Source organism: Aythya fuligula, chromosome 1, assembly GCF_009819795.1.
Source record: "Aythya fuligula isolate bAytFul2 chromosome 1, bAytFul2.pri, whole genome shotgun sequence".
Lineage (NCBI taxonomy): Eukaryota > Metazoa > Chordata > Aves > Anseriformes > Anatidae > Aythya > Aythya fuligula.
This window is the reverse complement of record NC_045559.1, coordinates 127985152-128002504: the sequence shown is the minus strand read 5'-3', so window position 1 is coordinate 128002504 and position 17353 is coordinate 127985152. Positions and strand designations below refer to the sequence as shown.

General features: G+C 39.9%; 1 protein-coding gene across 1 annotated transcript; it reads right to left on the bottom strand.

The window, feature by feature from the left end:
• Positions 1-1806: 1806 nt before the first annotated feature.
• PIGA (phosphatidylinositol glycan anchor biosynthesis class A) lies at positions 1807-9943 on the bottom strand. Its single transcript, XM_032208021.1, has 5 exons — positions 9226-9943; positions 8510-8642; positions 7235-7367; positions 5511-5717; positions 1807-3868 (listed from the first exon to the last, which is right to left on the bottom strand). The coding sequence occupies exons 1-5, from the start codon at positions 9926-9928 to the stop codon at positions 3605-3607; spliced, it is 1440 nt and encodes a 479-aa protein (XP_032063912.1). The 5' UTR covers positions 9929-9943; the 3' UTR covers positions 1807-3604.
• Positions 9944-17353: the final 7410 nt, after the last annotated feature.

The following is a 17353-nucleotide window of genomic DNA, read 5'->3' as shown; positions in this document are numbered from 1 at the left end:
AATAACTAGCATGTACTAGATGACCAGCTGATAAACAGCAAAGTTCAATGAATCCCACACAAACATCATCTCCAGAGTTATGCCAGTGTTGAAACAACTCAGAACCTGAAAATCCAACCTCCCTTAAGTTTATAGGAAAAATCCATAATTCCAGTACAACGGTAGACTCAGGTGCATAACTGCATCTTGCCTTTAGTCGTATTCCTTTAACAATAAATACATCCCTTTCACCCAAGTGACTATGGCAGTGCTAGAGTAATTAAAAACCTATACAAGTCAGTGTATTACTGAGTGTCATGAAAGATACACAGCAAGTATGCTAAGAGATGTTTAATGATAGCAAATCAAGCAATATATTAAAAAATATTTCAAAGAAGTATTTTATTTTTAAAAATGTTTGTAAAACCATTTTATTTTGAGATCAATTGTTCTTATATATGTTTACAGTAAGTAATAAAGTAAGTCTGTATTTATCTGGAGCATCAAAATGATGCAATTTTACACTTATTTTTTTATAAACTGAAGTAGATGTGAATAAAAGGACTAGCAAAGCAAACTAAATATCAAAAGGGGAAAAGTAAGTTGTGGTTTTGTTTGTTTGTTTTTTAAAGATGCATAAAATATAGATCACAAAAGATAAGTACATTACAGTGAAGTTATCATCTTACAGATCTATCCAGATCCTCTAAAACAGTTTATAAATTGAATCTTACATTCATACTTCACTGGGTACCTGTTCTGATTTAACATACAGTTTTCCATTATCAACATGATGTCTATACCTTAATTCACAGTGTCTGCGTATAATGCATTGGAAACACAATTTCTCCTTGTACCTGTAGGATACAATTTCATTACCAACCAATGCAAGATTTCCATCACTGAAATAAAGCAGTTCAGAACACTCCTGAGCGCACTACCCGGTCCCTTCTATGAAAGGCAGCAAGGAAGCTTCTGTATAGACAGGATTTGGGTGTTCCCTCCTCCTCCACACAGGAGGCTTTGCTCTATGCAAGATGTTACTCAGTATCATCATCAATTTGGTAACATTTCCTTAGTATTTCCCAATCAAACATTCCTACAAGCACAACCAAAACATTTTAGATTTGTTAAATTTTTATTTCCTTCTAAACATATATTCCTAAAATATACTCATCTTCTTTGCTCAGTTTGTTGTTATTGTCATTACTTTATTTATTTAAACTTTTCCATTTCCCCCACTGCTGCTTTTTAAAGTTGTAAATGACTGAGTGACAGTGACATCATCCCTTATTCTACTGCACAAGGTAGGCAAGTGAATCAGTCCTGCAAGAGTTATGCACAATGTAAGTTGTATTACTTGAAAAACAGTATTTTCATAGTTAAACCAGTTATGGATTACATTTTTCTCTGTGTAAAACATTTTTTTAATCATCACCTTTATCAGAATAAGCCCAACCACCAGTGATGGAAAGCAGCAGTATGGAGTGTACTTCTGTACTTTTTAATTGTATGTTCCCACATATTAATGAAAAATACCCATTTTATATTGAAAAGGAAATAAACATTTTGATGAACTGTAAATTATACAAAACTAAAACAAGGTTTTTCTGTGTTATTCATAAGTACCCAATATTCCACAAAAGAGAAAAAAAAAAAAAAAAAAAAAAAAACAGAAGCATTTTGAATAGATCATCATGGTTAAATCTGTGTTTGTAGCTGTGGGAAACATAGAAATAAACCAGAAACAACAAAATGTGAGTAAAAAAATAATGCAGCATTTCCCTGGAATGGTAATTAGCATTTTTTAAAAATTGTTATAAACTAGAATGTTGCTATAAAAAAGTAACTTTTAAAAAAGTAAAATATTACCTTAATTCCACCCATTATCAACAACGTGGGGCACCATTTTAGTTAACCTCAACTTTTTAATGAAGTTTCAGTGATTCGAGTTGTAAGACAATGCATATTGTACTTTACATAACAAATGCTAAAAATTCTATCAAAAGAAAATATTTTGTATATGACATGTATTTTGCATTACCTTTCCATGTTTCATGAAAATACGTTCAATGAAATTATCAAATGTCATAAATTAGAGTAAGTATCTCTACAGAAACAAGACGATATTGACAGAAGCTGTGATTCAAATACTACCCTTCAAGGGTTTGAAAACAGTATTTTCATATTGCACAGGTTAAATATTAATACATTGGCCAACAATACATAATACTCAGGGTCATTGAATCATAAGACTTTCAGTCTTCAGTGATGCTTGAAAGGGAAATTAACCCAGTGCATTAGGCAGGGAGTAGTTTGAGGGTTGTATGAAGTAAACAAAAGAAGTTTGCCTCCTCTCACATTTGTACATTCTGCTGCCTGTTCCAACCATAAATTACTTACTGATGTACTTACCAGATGCAAGGAACTTTTTGTTTTCCCCTCAAGAAAAGCATATCTATTGGTTACTTCCATTTAAGGGATGCCTTCCCCAGATTTAAGTTGCAGGACCTGTCTGACAGTGTCTCTGGTGTGGTCTAGGTGAAATCATGCACACTAAACACTGTCCCTCCCAGAGAGAGACTGAAATGCCATTTACGTCAAAAGCAGGGGAACAAGAGGAGAAGGGAGAAAAACAAAACAAAAACACCAGAGAGAATATGGTGGTGCTTGTTGAGGCTTGTTAAGCCCTTCATAAATTTCTCTCTCTCTCTCATTCAGATACACACACGCACGCAAACACACGTTACTTCATACTTTGGCATAGTCTGTTGGAGGTGTTTTCAGGCCTGAGCTGATTCTGAAGGCTAATTGTTATCATCTTAATCTAAGTAATATCATTCCTTCAACTATGTATTTTTACAAAAGCCACCTATGTACTTAAAAAAAAAAAAAAAAAAAAAGACATAAGCTTTACCTCACTTTCATATGTTAGTTAGCAGGATACTTGTGATGAAGATATCAGAAGCTCTTTATGGAGTTTTGATTTGGCAACAGAATGATCTAATTTTCATTAGGGACAAACTTCAAAATAATGTTGCTGTGCACACAAAACATTGTCACTGGGACACAACTGCTGGAACTAAGTCTCTGAAATTTCCATGTTAATAATGAATTTACAGTAAATTAATTATTACTGTGGAATTTCTTAGTATGACTACCTTCAAGTGTAATTTTCATCGTAGGAAAAAAAGGTATGTTTTGTTCAGTATTTAATTTTTTTTAAATAGGTCTCAAAAATCACAGTAAATATCAGGAATTGACAGGGATTACTGTAAACTAATGTAATTCTTGTGTTTTGCTTTTCCAAATATCACAAAAGTTTACACTCACTGTCTGTACTATTCAAGTTATAGAGAAAAATCTAATATTTTTGTCTCAAAGGCTCTTGACACATGTAAAAATCCACATTCTCCCCCCAGCTTTAAGTGCAAAAGAGATGTCCATATACTTACAAGAATCCCAAACTAAATTAAAACATAATCCTAAATTGAGGTAGCACATTTAACCAAGTTTCTTTCAAAGAACTTCAGAAAGAAACCGTAGCATTTGAAAAGTAATGTCTCTACCAGCAAGCTTTAAAACCTTTAGGAACTGATGCATTTTTTCTCTCCATTGGAGGATTTTAGGAGATCGGAGGTTCTTCTTTAACTCTTCCTTTTTTCCCAGAAAAATACTGTTTAGTCCATGCACCTTTAGGACCTGTGGCATCTATTGCAACATCAATAATGGAATCTGGAGTCATCCATCTCAGAAACACCAAGAAGAGGAAGTTCAGAACAGCAAGAAGAGCAAAAATATACCCAGTCACTGGGCCACAGTGAGATATTAGTCTGTCAAGTCGCTCATTCATGGGCAAAACCTTTTCACCTGCAACCCTCTCATATACCTAAAAAGGAGAAAAGAGAGAGTGAAATCTTAAGAGTGATGTCGCTTCTACCTCAAAAATCAAGCTTTGTTGTCAGTGTGCAAAATACAGTATCTATTCCTAACAACCAGATGTGACAAATGTTACACCAAAAAGCTTTGCAAGTTTAAAATGATTTATGAGCATTCCAGAAATTTAAATTTATGCAATGGTTAAGGAGAAAAATGAAAAGAAATCTTCTATTTTATGACAGCCCTTGAGAATATTTCACTAGATAGAAAGACAGCGTAATTTGCCTCTAATCTAATGTTACAGAGTTTTTTGAATTAATGGGATGGATTCTAATCTCTTAGACACACCAGTCAAGCACAGAGTCTGAACACGCAGTTACGAGATTTTCAACACAAAGATGGATGAACACGTAGCTGGGTGGGCAATCTTCCAATATCTGTATTTGGACAGTCAAGCAAATCAGAATAGGATTCTGATTTTTATTTAAAGAAACACTAGTATGATAAAATTCAATGAATATGGAAAGCAAATACATGGTATTAGTGACAACATACATATTAACTACAACCACTGGTCTAGTGTTTCATAGAACAGAAAACTACTATATGTGACTCAAGACTTAAATCATTCTAAAGAGTTTTGTCCTTGAGAACATAAACAGACGTCATCCTACAAATACATCAGCAATGAGCTAACCAACAACACTCCTTTGTGCAACATAAGTTCTATGTGTCCTTCTCCCAGTTACGCTAACATTTCCCTTTACAGAGTTTGGTTTAATTTCTTAGGGAAGGGCAATAAAAGAAACTGAAACCTAGGCTAACTTCTACAAAAACTTTGCACCTGAAATATTGTTTGCAGCTTAAAAAAAAATCATAAGATGAATTGTACTGACAGTACTTGAAAAAGATCAGATAAACTGGTTGCGTATGACGCTTCTTCGAGTAGACTAGTAGGAGAGATATGTATCTGAGTAACAGTACAATGTAATTAAGATGTATCTGTTTCAACTACTCTCTTGTCTAAAACATAAGGGCTGAAGTCAAAAGCGACACATCTCCACAGGAGTTAATAAATTATTGCAGTTAATATTCCTCGCTAATGACAGAGTTTTCACACCAAAGCACAGTTCTAATTCTGAAATATGATTTCAAAAGCATGATAATTTATTTTCATTACATCCATAGCGCTCATGTATATTCAGCTATGTCTGCTGGCATTACGCTACCTCGCATCATTTTAAACCACTCATTAGCATGCCACAGACAAAACTGTGTCATGAACTCTATCTTTTCATACATCTTATGCAGCATGTTTTCCAGCTATGCCAGAAGAGCTACTTATTGTGAAGACTCTGGGGAGAAAAAAATATGAGTAGAAATGTAACTAAAGGTCTAGGCTGTTCTTCAGAATACTTACCAGTACTTATGTTACAGAAAAAAATACAAATAGGGGAAAAACAACAACAAAAACGGGAAGTAGTTAGGAAAAGGAAGTATTTTGTGAACCTTTTTAAACCATGTATTTGATAGAAAATATTCAGAAGTTAAACTGAAGAATTACAAAAAGAACACACACAGTAAAGTTTCAAAGAAATCACTTTTCAGAAATGTACTTGAAGAGAATTAAAAAAAAAAGTGGCTATACATACTTTTTCAGTTCTCTCTGCTACATCCCTCCAGGTATAAAATGTCTTTACTTTATTATGAACAGCTTCTGGAGATGGTAGTGTTCCCGATCTGAGCTGGGCAATAGCTTTTTCTAGACCATCACACAATGATTTCACAGAGGGTTCACATAAAATAATGAGATTTTCTGGAAGCACCTCAGGAATGCCACCAACTTTTGTACTCACAACCTTTGAAAGAAACAAAAGAAATACTACATATATTGCATAGCAATAAAGTCCAGTGATGATATTGTTATTACACTGTTTAGATTGTTTAGATGCAGCATTGAAGTTGAAGAGAGGGGAGGGGGGAAAAAAACAACACAAATCCAATGACTGCTTGCCATGAAGGCAAAGACTGCTAGGAAGCTTGGGGAGTTTTACCTGCATATGTGAATGGAAGGTCCAGGCCCTAGAAAGGACCTCACACAGCAGAATACTTTTAACGATGTTCAGAGTGACTCTTTGGTAGCATAAGACAGAAGGATTGGCCTAGTGCGTGTTTAATGAGACATCTTTCCTAAAGATGTTTGTCACAATACACAGCTAGATCTGTGTAATTAGATTTTGGATCTTCTCTCCATAGTTCCTCATGAAAACCATTACCTATACTTGGAGGAGATAATTTTACCACATCACCTTTGGTTTATGATTTGTAAGATACTGAACACTTAAAACAATTTCTTCAGAAGTTCAGTAATTACTGTTTTTAAAGGGAAACCAGAAACTACTAAGATTTGTATTCTTTAATCATCTCTAAACAGCAGGCAACAGTAGGAAAACCACAGAATTTTGGCACCCCTAGAGAAGAAAACAAATGACTGGAGAATGAATGCCACAAATACGTAGTAACTACCCTGAGAAAATGTTAGAGTGGAATAAAGCCCCTCACGTTTTCTATACTTCTTGTTTATAAGTGTCCTGGTTTCACCCCAAATTCTCTCCCCTATCCCCATCATTGACCATATTAATTAGATACTGATAACAATATCAATTAGATCAGTATCTAATTGTTGAAAGACAGCATCAGTACTGTCTTTCAAAAATAAGTTTCTTTAGATTTAAATGTGAGAATCTCTGTTCTTTATGGCTGTTGATTTCTTTTTGCTTTTAGCTGTCGCTCTGCAAATTGAGCTGAATATTAGCCAGAAAGAGCTCTTAATGTGATTACTCTAGTGTCTTCTTTCTCTCTCTAACCCTCTTCTACCTTGAATCCTTGCATTCAGTTAAAAATAAATAAAATGTATGTCAGATCTTGGTTCAAGAAGAAAATGGGTGTCAAACAATGGCTTAGTCTGGTAATTCAATATGTCTGACTGACCAAAGTCACCCATGCAACTCCTCATTAGGCAGCATCAAAGTAAGCCTTCATGAACACCAAGCACTCTATATTCTGGAGAGGAGTACATACAAAACAGCACTCTGGAGAGGCAGTCTGGTTTGTTCAGAGATCTAAGAATTAGCAGATCTACATGTATTCCCATCTCTGTTCAAGTTTCTCCTGAGAGCTTAAGCAGTTTTGATAAACCATTCTGTCTTACTTTCCAGGTTATCTATAAATGTGGGCGATATTTGCTCACCTTTATAGAGACAGAGCTTTGGATGAAATGAAATAAAATGTTACAAGCACATATTATTTAATCATGAAGCTTGTTTAAAATGCAGTCTAGATAGTTAAGATCTCTCTTTTTATTTTATTTTTTTACCTGTAGGCCACAGCTTGCTGCTTCCACAATTGCCATACAAAAGGCTTCAGTGAGGGAAGTGTTGAGAAAAATGTGCCCCTGGACTAGAACATTTCTAACATCCTGGTGTTCCAAGGCTCCTAGGAGACGCACCCTGCATATAAGAAAAATATAAGAGAAACACTAGGTTTATACTGTAAAAATGCCATATGTTACGCATATACTAAAAAATGAGTTCCAGTAGTACATGCTTATTTATATAGAGAGAAGCAGCATAGACACCTTTGTTCTGTTTTCTCTAAATTTTGACCAGCAATTGCTTTAATGTGGTAATCATCTTAAAAACACCGCTACCGAGCTTGCTATTTCTGGAAGAGAACACAGCTTCATGCAGTTAATAATTAAGAGTTATCACTCTTTCTCTGCTTAGATGTATTATCTGAATTTTCAGTGTGAGGTGTGATCAATCTCAGAGTCCACCAGCAAAAAAAAATAATTAGGGTATCAGTGATCAGGACCTATTCTTTTGAAGAGATGGTGGGAAACCAGAACAGGATGAAGGAAGAAGAACAAAGAACACTAAAGAAAAAATACAAATAAAAAATTGATCTTTCATACCAGGGAGTCACAGAAGGAGGAATCACCGACTGAAGTACAGAACAGGCAACAGGAAATGGAAAATTAAGAACCTTTTGCTTCCTGTATAAAACGACTTCTGAGGAACAACAAAGACTCAAAAAAATATACATACATATGCATTATGGAAACATTTTGGTGACACAGTAGCACCAAGGAACACCTTTACCTACAAGAACAGGTACTGTTTAAGTCCTGCCCTGAAGAGTACCACATTGAAATAAAAAAGTAAAATGAAGCAAAGCAGAGAGATGTCAACAAGAATGAAACTTCCAAAACTATTAGCAGTTATCCTTAAAAGCAGCAGTGACACAAACTCGCTAACACCTCGTACCATACGGTAATCCAGCAGAAGTGATTTGAACATTGTCATTTCAGAGAAACAATAAATGTCTAATTCAGATTTTCTCTGACTCATGTGAAAGTTCATACAGGGCCAACTTGCAGGATCATAGTCCAACTCTGCAAGTGCTCAGTTGGTGTTTGGTCTATCTGCTGTGCTTTCACTCAATAGTTCTCATCTTCTCCAGCCTCAAGATTTTGGGGTTTGTTTGTTGTTTTTTTGAAGGGTGAGGCAGTGAGCGAGGGTGTTAGGGTATTGCTGTTGTCTTTCCCACCCTTAAAATACAGTGAAGGATCATAAACATGCTTAGAACAAACCTGTCATGTAGCTGGTATCTTTCCCGGACTTCTTCCAGTACGATTCGTTTTGGTCCTTCTCCTCCAACTAAGAAATGCAACTCTGGATACTTCTGACAGAGCTCAGGAATTATACCACTAAGCAAATCTATACCTAAGAGGAGAGAATTTAGGACAAGCTGTATAAACAAGTATTTGATTTTAGAAGTTATCATGATGTAGCATACTGTGTTAGCGCTACTCCGGATGGGAAAAGTCTCTTGAACAGTTGTACTGCTGAACATAAAGCTCTTAACAAGAAAAAAGCAAGCAAGCAAACAAACAAAAAACAATATGTGATCTATTAGGAGACAAATATGATGAACAATGACTTAAATTGATGATGGTTGATTAAAAAAAACAATTGAAATGTCTTTAGTAGAATACATAGATCAGGGTACATAGATCATAGACCATATCCTCCAGATAAGCCAAACCTTTCACTTTACAAACTCCAGCACCTGCAATGCTGGAAAAGAAACGGGCCTCTAAATCCAACAGGTGCGAACTAAGGTGTAGATTCCTTCTTCTTGAATGCACTGACACAAAAGCCCAACCCTGTCAGCTCACGAAGTAGTGAAACCCACTTCAACCCATGCCATAAATCCCATCTACCTGGTAATTATATCCAAGACCTTTCTTACCACGGCCTATAGGAAACGATAACGAGGGTAAACTTGCGTTTTAGGCCCCATTACCTTTCCTGTACACGAGCCTGCTGACCACGACGATGGTGACGGTCCCGTCATCCCTCCGGGAGGGGTCCGGGGTGAAGTCGGTGGGGTCCACGGCGTTGGGGATGACGGAGACGATGCGCGGGTCCAGGGCCGCCCGCAGCACCGTGTTCTCCTTGCTGGTGTAGGAGACGCAGATGATGTGGTTGGTGTCGCAGAGCGAGACGGTCAGCAGCTTGTTGGTCAGCACCGAGCTGACGTCGGCGAAGCCGAAGAGCGAGTGGTCGGTGAACACCGTCCGCAGCCCCATGGTCTTGGCGTGGAAGAGGGCGTCGTGCGCCATGGCCGAGAAGGAGCTGTGCGCGTGGACCACGCTCACCCGCTCGCGCAGGAAGATGCAGCGCAGCAGGGGCAGGCTGTGGAACAGGGTGGTGGCCGTCGACTGGTTGTACATGACGCGCAGCGGCAGGTAGTACACCTTCAGCCCGTTGCTCAGGTAGCGCACGCCCCGCCGCCCGCCGTAGGCGTGGGTGACCACCAGCACCTTGTGGCCGCGCTCGATCAGGCACTGCGACAGCTGGTAGATGTGGCTCTCCACGCCGCCCATGTTGGGGTAGAAGAAGTCCGACACCATGCACACGCTCTGCGCCGCCGCCGCGCCCCGCGCCGCACGGCCCCCGGCCGCCATCTCGGCACCGCTGCCGCCGGCGGAGCGCCGAGGCGCCATCACGGAACGGCCGCCACCGCCACTACCGCCCCGTCGGGCCCGCCCGGCCCCGCCATGCCTGACGCGGGCCCTTTAAGAGGGCGGCACCCTGCAGGAGGGGCGGGGCGGCGCGGGGCGGGGCGGGGAGGGGAACGAGCGCGCGCGCGCGCCCGTACCGGCCGCCCACCGGGGCCGCCCCGGGAGCTCCCCCGCCGCCCTCCCGTTTCCGGGTACGGCCGCGGTCGCCACGGTAACCGCGCGGCCGGCCCGCCCCTCCGGCCCGCTTCGGCCAATCGGCGCCCGGCGCTGGGTCACGCGGGAAAAGGAGCGGCCAATCAGAGCGGCCAATCAGAGCGGCCTCGGGACGGCGGGAGGGAGAAAGGGAGGGAGGGAGGGAGGCGGCCATTAGGCGGTGTGGTGGGGGTTCCCCTTCCTCTCCCTGCCCCGCCCCACTCTGGGTTGTGGCTGGGGAGTGCTGTGCATAAAGTGCCTCGTCCATGCTGCGGGGACAAATGAAGTGACCTGCACGCCTCAGGCGGCGAGTGCTGTCACCCATCCCCGGGTGGAGGTCTCCTGATAAAATAACAAATGAGTAAATAATAAAAATAAACGGTATAAAAATAATAAATTAATAAGCAATCATAATAAACACGCCTCCTGATTTACTTTTGGGTTCTGTCAGTCACGGTGGGGTCTCACAAAATTCAAAATAAATAAAGTAATAATATATTATCATGTATTTTATTAAATAGTAATATTAAAATAAAAATAATTATAAAAATATATTTTGTACAAATATAAAAATAATATATATCATTAAATAATGAATAAATAAAAGTTAATAAATAGTAAGTCTCCTGATTTACTTTGGGGTCTTGTCAGTCACAGCGGGAGCTCACACAACGTTCTCCAGCCTCTTGCTGCAAGTTTTGTTTCTCTGTAACTGGAAATAAAACCCAGCATTTTTACAAACAGCCCAGGGGTTTGGAGTTTGGGAAGTGCAGCAGGGTAGTGTGAGATGTGCTCTGTCGCAGGGAGCTGGCACCGCTCGGCTGTGCCTCTCTGGTCTTCTCAACCAGCTTTGAAATCAGCAGTTCTCACCCCCGGCACTGCCTTGTCCACTGCTGGCTGCCAAGAACTGATGTTATCACACCAAGCTTTGGTTGTTCATGTCTTTCCTCTATGCTCCTACAATTATGCTTGGCAGCTGCTTCTCCTCGCCAGCATTTCTGATGCGAATTTTGTCCAATTCAGTTCTATCATCACTCCTGTGCAAATATCCTATGCATGAGTGGTGGTATGAGCTGACCAAGGCTACGGTGCTGGTTGGATTCCAGCTTGCCTTAAAGCCTGGACAAAGATCGGAGGTGCCAATCCGAAGAAGGTACGAGGAAGAAATCAGGCACTTTACTCAGGGACTGAAAGAGCTGAAAGACTTTATTGTGCTGAATAAGAAAACTGTTGCTCATTGAGGTTTTCTGCCGCGTTGAGAAAGGTGAGACGGGTATTGGTACATCTGCACCTGTCATCAAGGGCTCCTCCTGGGTGGAACGCCTGGCAAGAACCTGAATTTTGTGACACCATGCTGTGAAAGAAGAGCCAGAGTACCAGGAAGCCATTGGGGTCCTAGTTCTCAGCAGAACCTGGAGCCTGGATGTAAAACAGTTGTCTTAAATGAAATCTAGGAAAACACAAAGTAGTGCCAGGAAAAGGCGAAAAGTACTTGGAGGTACTCAGCTGCAGCACCCTGGGAGGTGATCCCTGGTAAATTACAGTAGTAACCTGCTTCAAGGGCAGGCTGCCCTGAAGAATCAAGCTGTAGTACTCACTGCAACTCTAGCTGTCTGAAAAACAAAACTTTTTTTTTTTTAACTATCTGGAAAGTTTTTTTTTTCCTTTTTTTTTTTTTTTTTTCCTTTTCTTTTTAGACTAGCTGTTGCTAATAAATTCCGTGAACACTCTGTAGAGAAACTGTAATTCTTGGTATGCAAACTTAAGAGATGAATCGTAATCAGTGTACAACATAGCAGCCTCTCATCAAAAAAAAGAAGTAAAGTTTGACATAGCCCATAAGCCAATATTAACCATTGTGCAAATCCAAAATACTCTCAGTGACCTACAAAACCTTCCGCAGGATACACCCACTTCATCTTAGAAACCTCTTCTTATGCCATGGGACGGCTATGATTTTTTTTGGCCCTCTGCTTATCTGAACTTTGGAGTGCTTTCTCAGCAGCTGGCCATAAGCTCTGGAATGTCTTTCTGGAGGAGGTCAGGAAAAGTATTACAGTGAAGCTTTCCTGCATTTGACTTTGCATGTTAACTTTGATGTTCAGACATCCATGTTCTACGTTAAACGTGTCTAGTTATGTTTAGTGTCATGTCTTCAGTCCAATTCTGTCACCCTGTACCAGCAAGTTCCTTCCCTTGTCATATTCAAACTATCCTGAAAATTTTGTCTACCTGTGAGCCTGGAAAAACCTGTAGTTGTTCCAGGAAAGGAAAGACATCCTTGCTACTGCAAAGTTGGCAAAAATACTGCTAAATTTTCTATCCACAACTGTTTCATGAGATTGGGGTACCACACGCTTTTCCCCAGCTGGGTTGCTGTGTTGTATATTCAGAAAATTGTCATTAATCTTGGGCATATTCAGAATCTGTCCTGCCCTGATCTGAGGTTGAGCTGCTATAAAGGGACCAGCAGCTGAAGAGGAATTCAGGTTTCGTTCTTTCCTAAATGCCTAAACTCGATGCATTCACTCCGTCATTAAAAGTACATACAAGGTCAGAATAAGACTGTGGAATATGTAAAGTAGGGAGTAAAGATGGTAACAGTAGACAGTAAAAAACAATGATAGCAGAGTAATTACTGCTTTCAAGCCTGGTCCTTGAATGCTCCCTAAAGCACCCTTATGAATTGAGTTAAAGGAAAGAGATGATGGAGGAGGCTTAAAGAGACTCTTGTGGCGTTGTTCTGGTAGCAGATGTCACCTTGCCTCAAGGAGATCGCTTCAGTGCTCCTGAAAACACAGAACTTTTTCAACAGGTACCACGCTAAATTATCTCCCTCTCAGCCCACTCTCACGCTGAGTTTGTCACAGCCCCAGCCTGATGTACAACGTTGCATCTATTGAATATCTTGAGCACAAAATATCGTCTTGGTGGAGTGCTTTTGCTGTGTGTAATAAGTTGGTGTGTTAACTTAACACATTCGTTTATAGGAATATGTCTAAAGCATGCAGTTTATTATTTCAAAATGTTAGTAGTTGGCAAGAACAGATAATTGGTTGTCCACAAAGTAGTTCACAAAAGAACTGCACTGCTCCCCATCCTGATACTATGGTGAGGGAACAATTGTGGTCCTGGAAAATAAATGCCACAAGAAATGGTTCTCTGCTCATAGAGCAGTAAGATTTTTTGCGTTTTACTGGTATGTCTCCCTTCCAAGCACAATATCTAAGACAGGTGAATTTGCTAATAGATGTGAGAAGTTGATCAGCCGCTCTATGTCTGTCAGGTCTCACATCTGTATCTACCCTGTGCTCCTAAGGCATGTCCCAAGGTCTTGATATCTCAGTTGCCCTCTGTTCAATTCAGCTTTCACCCAGCCAAGATCCCAGGTCTGCTTACCGCTCAAATCAGGATGGTGACGAGACAGAAGAGCCAGCAGGCTTTGGAGCCATCAGTGTGCATATACCAAGGAGTGGTTTGTGATCTCCTGAGCTCACACACAGGTCATGTCTCTGTCCTCACCAGCACAAGACTAGCTCACAGTGCACAACGTTTGCTGTGGATTATCCTCTTTAAATCCTTCACCACACCAGTGGTGTTCTCCAGGGGTCGATTTTGGGGCCCATTTTCTTTAATATATTTACTGATTACTTGGATAAGGGAATTGAGTGCACCCTCAGTCCTTTTGCAGATGTCTCCAAGATAGGGGGAAGTGTCAATCTGCTGGAGGGTAGGAAGGCCCTGCAGAGGGACCTGGAGGTTCAACATGGCTAAGTGTTGGGTCACAACAACCCCATGCAGCACTACAGGCTTCGGGAAGAGTGGAGAAGCTGGTGGTCAGCCTCTTCTCGCAGGTAACTGGTTATAGGACTAGAGGGAATGACCTCAAGTTGCACCAGGGGAGATTTAGGTTAGAAATTAGAAGACATTTCTTCTCAGAAAGAGCAGTCAGGCACTGGAACAAGTTGACCAGGGAAGTGGTGGCATAACCATCCCTGGGGGTATTCAAAGAAAGGTTGGACATGGTGCTTAGGGACATGGTTTAGTGGGAGACATTGGTAGTAGGGTGGTGGTTGGACCTTGCAGGTCTCTTCCAACTTTCTTGCTTCTATGATTACATTCAGGGATCATTTTGGTGAGTGCCAGGTCTAAAAGCCCTTCCCTGTGCCCAGCAGGAGCAGTCCCTGGAAGCAGATCTGGGCTGCTGGCAGTCTTCTGCCTATTCAGCAGAGCCAGTGATCCCACTTCGTGGCTCCCCACATGGGACAGAAAAAATTCCTGGGCAAACAATACAGAGTGATGACTGGGCTCTCCCTGACAGCTCATATCGGTCAGAAATGTGGGTTAGCTTTGTACTGGCAGACCTAATGGATATCTGTCCTACAGCCAGCATACAAGCGGCATCAGCTCTCTGACAAGTAATCTGACTAACGTGACAGAAATGCAGTCATGTGCCAGTATCTGATGTGGATCACATATGATACAGTAACAGGCAGATCTGGTATCAATTGTTATGAAGCCACAGTCTGTTGACTGGACTAGACTTGGCTTTACTATTTTATTTATTTTTTTATTAGTTTTGCTACAGTTTACAGTCTATTTAATTGCAGGTCTGAATTTCCATTTCTGCAGCCTCGAGGCCATTTCTGTGCTTTAGCGTTTGCACATCATCTGTGGTAGAAGAGAAGGCCTGTCTTACACTTCTGTTTGTACATTTAAGACAGGACTTGACAAATTCGTTAAAAAATCTTGGAAATTTATTGCCAAAGAGTCGATACAAGATGAAGTGCCAGAACTCTCAGATGGTTCAAATATTAAAATGCTAGCAAAATAGGTTTTATTGAGAATTAAACAACTCTAAGGACTTAGTGGAGGAAAGAAAAAAAAAAAAAAAAAGTGCAGTGACAACAGCAGATGGAGCTATTGGAAACGTAAAATCTTGGTCCTGGTGGGGATGCAAAATATTCTCTGTACAAAGCTGCAGAACCTTCACCTGGTATGTTTTATATCCTACTACTAATGCTCCCACCATACATAAGCTCCAGAATGTTGTCAGTACTGTTCTTTATGTTTGTGGTACCCGTTATTGTAATGCTGGCCTCTGCTTTCTACACAGTTTGAATTAAAAGAAAAATGAGTTTCTTATTTAAAAATAAAAATAAAAAATCCAGTATTTCAATAGTTTGTATCTGGCCTTAAACTGTAAAGCAAGCATAATTCATTTTACATGTACTTTAAAATCCATCCAAACAAGTGTTTCTTTAAGTTCATAGCAGTAGTGTAGCCTTGAATATGTAAAGATAAAAACAAGGCAAAGTCTCTAGAGGAAGCAGTAATTTTTATTTGACTGTTAGAGTGTGCAAAACTCTAACTGTTTGGGTTTTGTTTTTGTTTTTTACAGATGCTTTCAGGCTCACAAACTCTTTTTGAGGTTTGAAATGGAAGCCACAGGCTTCAGGCTTTCTGCAGGTTGGAAACATTGCTGTGAGTATAGTTTAATTACCGTGGAGCACAGCAAGGTGATAAGGTGATAGCCCTCCAGGGAACAGGTAGAGAGGGTAAGCAATTATTAGCTATGAAATCTTTAGGGGTGATTTGTGGATGGTTTTAAAATAGTATACATGGGAAAACACCAGAGCAGAGAGAGACCAGACGATTTTAAAGGATTTTTCGTAATATGCCTTTGTAATTGAGTTACAGGAAAATATTGCAGTTTATTATGGAGGCAGTATTGATAAGAAGTGTTACATAGTTCTTGTGAAATGTTGAGCCTTTCCTTGTGTTTTGTGACTTGTATTGTTTGTTTTATTCTCAACAGTGAAGCTAAATAACAGCTATGCAACCACGTTTGAGAATTGAAACACAAATCTGAACAGTTAGCCCATTCATAGGGAGTAAGAAAAGCTTTCCCGAGCAAGAAAGAAGAACAAAGGAGGCACATGAATGTGCTTAGACAGCCAGATCAGGGGTCAAGGGAAAGTTCTGGATAAATACTTTACCATTGAGTCACCTGACAGTGTGATGGGTTAGTCTGGTTATCTTGCATCAGTTTCGGCTGAACCTGTGAAATTAAGGTACATGCCACCAGTACAGACCTCACCAGTTAAAAATACCACTTTGCAAAACAAGTGGGGCAGAAGACCAGAGGAAATGCTTCCTTCTTTGTTACCTTCTTGCCTCTTACTTTGTAATTATACTCAATAAGCTGACATTTTTGATACAATCGTTATGGTTTAAAATATATAGCATATACTAATGCAGACTAGAATAAAGTCGTTGATTATTCAGCCATAAATGTGCCAAAGGTAGCTTTTGATGTTTAAGATATGAAATAGTTCACACTAAGTCATGAATCCTCAATGCTGTGAACCTGGGAGGACCTTTCAAATTGAATGGTATCGTAAAGTATGATAAAAGTGAAAACCAAGAAGGGTGTTAATGGCATAGAAGTCAAAATATAGACCAAGCCCTGACAGCATCTTTTTATGTACTCATTTTGCTTTATTGGCTAAAGGAGCAGTTTCCTTTTAAGTTAATTTAAAACAGACTTTCTCCCTCCTGGAGTGAAAATTTTTTATTGAAGTTTTGAGTAACTGCTGATGTAGGAGTCTGACAGAAATTAAACAAATGGCAGTACACCATTTATAACCCCTGACTTGTTTGTTTTTTAATGTAGAGTGTAATAAATGAGAACAGAGATTCACTTGTCCTGGTAACCACCTCATACTTCCACAAAGGCTTATTCATTCCATGAGTCCCAAATTAGAAGGTGACAGCTCCTTCCATATTTTGAAGTTGAAAAACATTTATCAGTTATTTACAAAATATAAATAGAAATGGCAGCTGAAGGAGCTTCCACTACTGTTGTTTTATTTTGTTTTCTGGATTTCCTTTTCCTTTCTTTACACTACTGTAAAGCAAAGTAACTATTGATTTAAATAACATAACTCCAGGCTTACTGTTGCACATGAAAGCAAAAAACATATTTTATTTTTTTTTTCTGACAAAATGTGCAGACAGGGGACGTGCTAGAGAGCCACATGATGAGTAAGGGCACCCATGTGGGGAAGAATGGCTGGAAAACAGGAAAGAAACTTAAGAGTCAGCTGGACCTGATTCCCAAAGGTTACATATGGATGTATATGCTTGCAATGTATATGAGTATGACAGGATTTATGTATGGTCTGTCAAGCTTTCCATGAATAATGCGTGCTA